Source organism: Numida meleagris, chromosome 2 (genome assembly GCF_002078875.1).
Source record: "Numida meleagris isolate 19003 breed g44 Domestic line chromosome 2, NumMel1.0, whole genome shotgun sequence".
In the NCBI taxonomy this organism is placed as follows: domain Eukaryota; kingdom Metazoa; phylum Chordata; class Aves; order Galliformes; family Numididae; genus Numida; species Numida meleagris.
Window position 1 is genome coordinate 141,349,983 of NC_034410.1, and position 4,074 is coordinate 141,354,056.

At 41.6% G+C, this 4,074-nt stretch overlaps 1 protein-coding gene across 1 annotated transcript in view; it reads left to right on the forward strand.

Moving 5' to 3' along the window:
• The window catches only part of LOC110393521 (maestro heat-like repeat-containing protein family member 2B), a 7,290-nt gene continuing 3,476 nt past the window's right edge, over window positions 261-4,074 (forward strand). Inside the window, exon 1 of the mRNA XM_021386422.1 lies at window positions 261-297. Coding sequence (XP_021242097.1) covers window positions 261-297 — 37 coding nt within the window. The remainder of the gene's footprint in view (window positions 298-4,074) is intronic.

Here is a 4,074-nt window from a genome sequence, read left to right on the forward strand (position 1 = left end):
TTTAGAATCATAGAATCATAGAATGGATTGGGTTGGAAGGGACCTTTAAGTTCCAACCCCCTGCTATAGGCAGGGACACCTCCCACTAGACCAGGTTGCTCAAAGCCCTATCCAGCCTGGCCCTAAATGCCTCCAGGGAGGGGACATCCACAGCCTCTCTAGGCAACCTGTTCCAGTGTCTCACCATACTTACAGTAAAGAATTTCTAATATCTAGTTTAAATCTACCCTCTTCCAGTTTAAAGCCATTTCCCCCTCGCCATGTCGCTATATGCCCTTATAAAAAGCCCCTCCCCAGGTTTCCTGTAGGCCCCCTTCAGGTGCTGAAAGATCACTATAAGGTACTCCAAGAGCCTTCTCTTCTCCAGGCTGAATAGTCTCAGGTCTCTCAGCCTGTCCCTGTAGGGAACAAGGACCGACAAGATAGGACTTGTAAGAGATACATTTCCTTTGGGACTGGCAGCGAAAGGCAAAGTGGGGTTCACTAGGTCTCCTGTGGCACTGAAGATGACATCCAAGCAAATGAATGGAGTCTTAAATCTTGACTGACTACAATGCAGTCTTAGACATCAAGAGCAGAACAAGTCTATTTTTACACTTATAACTAGGGATCTTAAACTGGAGCGGAATTCTACCTGGTAATGATTAGATGAAGGAGCCCAGGATGGATAAGTGGCCAGTGCAGTTTCATTTGAAATTCTACTGCTGTTCCAGCTAATCACTACCATCCCACAGGTTCTCTGTGATAGCTGCCAGTCCCATGAAGATGTCTCAGACACCTGTGTATGCTGTAAATAACACTTGACACCTCTGAAAAGACAATTGAATCAAGTCTCAACATTCATTCAGACAGCCCATTCACACACACAAAAAAAGAAATTGCAACACTCTAATGTGATAGGAAATGCTATGCTTAGATTCTGCCTAATTGCAAATAATAGGACTAAAATGTCATTTACCTATACTTGCTGTAATTATCTAAATTTAAGTCATCATATAATCATCAATAACTGAAGGAAAAATAACTGTTGTCCAAAACCAGAGAGCTATATGTAGTGCTCAAAGATCCTTGGTATAACATTCATTAGAAAGTGCAGTGTTACAGCATTAACTGGATTGTGCTGTAATTCTTTTTTCAACAAAGCTTCCTCCATGGAAATTTCCTCTATGGCATAATTCATTGGAAAAAGATATGAAGTTCTTTTCAGAGCAGGGCACATAGATCAGCTCCACCTCCCCAGGTATATTTTCTGCTTGCACCACTGAATAATCATTTATGTCTTCACATCTGACACTTCTACATGAAATGGAGGAGCAGTTCTTTCTTTATGTGCTTTGTACACTGTGTAAACATCAACTTCATGTCTTTTCTAAATGTATAGTCACCATTTTATATTTTCTAGAACATCTGCAACAATTTCTGGAGTTGACGTCCCTCAGATCTTTGTTGTATCCACTCAGCTAACACATGGAAGTGCTCACACGAAGTCTCTTAATTCAGGGCATACTGAAACAGGTCCACAGAAATCAACCCCAATTGTTCTGCTTCAAAATACCTCTGCAAAGAGAGAATAAATCTGCTTTGCTTTGCTCTAAAGGAGGGTAGGAACCACACATAGTCAGCTGCTGCGTCTCAGAGGGTGCAGAAATGAAGAGGTGATCAGTAGTGAGAGGTGAGCAGTAGTAGGAGTCTGTGGCCACAAGACTACATCTTTGTCTCTCTATTGAGAATTCATCTGTTTCTTAACATTTGAAATAACTTTTTTATTTTTACTGGTTGTACATGACAATTCTATTAAGAAAAGATAAAGGTCACAGACTTTGATCACAAAATCTTAATAAAAAATAAAGTGCATATCTTCAGAGAGTAATCTGGAAAATTTCAACAACAGCCACGAAGGTACACTGATTTCCATCAGCTAATGATCCACCTAATGAAGAATATAATCTTTCATCAATGATCGACAAAAATACTGCTAAATATAACAAAAATATGGTTCAGTTACCTTATATTTAAAGAGATTTTGAAAAGACTGTCACAGCAGTATCTGTAATTATTACTTTGTCCTCTTCTCCTTTGGAAATCCATCTGCTGTTTCTCACCTTGTAGCCAAATCTGGAAATTTTGCTGGGTAGGGCTCAGATTTCTACCTGTGAGCATATTTGTAGCCATATTTCAAAACACAGCAAAATGATGTAGTAATCTGTCACCGGAGCTCCTAGCTAACATTAACATCACTATTATAGATTGTTCCTAATTAAGTGGGAAGAATTCTCAACGACTTCTTCAAAATAAGAAACAAAAGTCAAAAGAGAGGAACAAAGAAGAAGGAAAATCTAGTTCAATTTGGATTCTATGTCTGCTTTTCAAACAACACAAGAAGATAGCCAGAGAAATGGAGGCCAGTAGTGACTGAAAGTGAGAAGTCTTATTTTGGCCTTGGAGCTGAGAGGTTGTGTTTCAGTGCAAAGTGCTTTAAAAATAGCTGTGCTGACAAATGATTCACAACCAGTACTTTAAACAAAAACCTGACAGAAGCCTAAGAAGTTGGTATCAATATACAGCAGATTCTCAAAACACTGATTATTTAGGAAATATTGAAAAAGGTCCCTGTTTAAAAGGCAATTATGAGAAGAATGTGTCCTTGCACAAAGGAACTTGGCCTCAGAAAGATGCATCTAATTGAGCTGAAGGTAGGAATAAAGGAACAAAATGTTCCTCCCATGAGCGTGTTCAATGAAGTCTGATAGCACATGATGATTGTGTTAAACATTTGCTCTCTTAACCTTGGAAACTGAGAAAAGAATGGAAAGCATGACATATGAGATGTACAGTTTGATGCCATCCTGCTTGAATAACTATTCATTCCAAATTTTTCTTAAGTTGTTTTCCCAGCAGAAAGTTCACTACCACAACATGTAATCCTTTTGTTTATTAAAACATTGCTTAATATGCAGTTGGAGTTAACATCTTCACTTTGTAACCATGTGAGCACTGATACAGCCACCTCTACAAGGAGACCCAGGTCCTATAGCCCACTTCATGCCTGACTTCTCAATTGACATTCTTCAGCTGTCTGAATAAAAGGGCTCTTCTACTCAAGTAAAAAATAAAAGTTTTTTTTTTTTAATGATCAGGTTTTCCTATGGCAGAATTTGAGCTTTTAGTGAAAAACTGAAAATATTTTGGCTCGGAAATGTCACTTGGGTGCTCACCTGGTTCATCCAGGAATCAAGGGGGACCTGAGACACAGAAAGCACAAGCCAGTGCCACAAACACCTGTGTTTCATTGGAAACTGAAATCTCAGACTGAGACTGAGTGTCACGGTATTATCTAAGGGTCTGCGTCCGTGACAGGGAGGACAGGCCCGAAAGAAAAAAAAAAATGAGAAAAGAGGAAGGAAAGAAAAAAAAATTGCCGGCGAGTAGGGGCCAGCCCCCGGGCGGTCCGGCGGCTAAAGCGGCAGAGAAGCCGCGGAGCCGCAACCTGGGAAAACAAAGGGAAGAGGGGGACTCTTAGGCGGATCTAACACAAAAACAGCGGCACCAATCTGAGGAGGAACAACTAATTTTACTAAATATATCAAAATGAGGCTAGTAGAATTAAAATAGAGGGTTTACAGGCTAAAAATCTTACACAGTAAACTGCAGGAGGACCACGTGCTTTCTCCGCGGGGCAGGAAGGAACAAACCCCACGTCTCCCAGGCGGCTTCACCACCCCTCCCACGCAAAGACCCCTGGGGAGTGCACCGCCTCCCCTCCCCCTCGGAGGGCCACACCAAAAAAAGGCAGTTTGCAGTAACCAGGGAATTAACGCTTTAACTGCCCATGCCTTACATGATGTAATGATGTGGAATACTGACAACAAAAATCACAAAACCATAACAGTAGGGAAGTCATTGTCCCTCTGTACTCAGCCCTGGTGAGGCCGCGCCTCCAGTACTGTGTCCAGTTTTGGGCCCCTCACTGCAAGAAAGACATTGAGGCCCTGGAGCGTGTTCAGAGGAGGGCGATGAAGCTGGTGAGGGGTCTGGAGCACAGGCCTGATGAGGAGCGGCTGAGGGAGCTGGGAT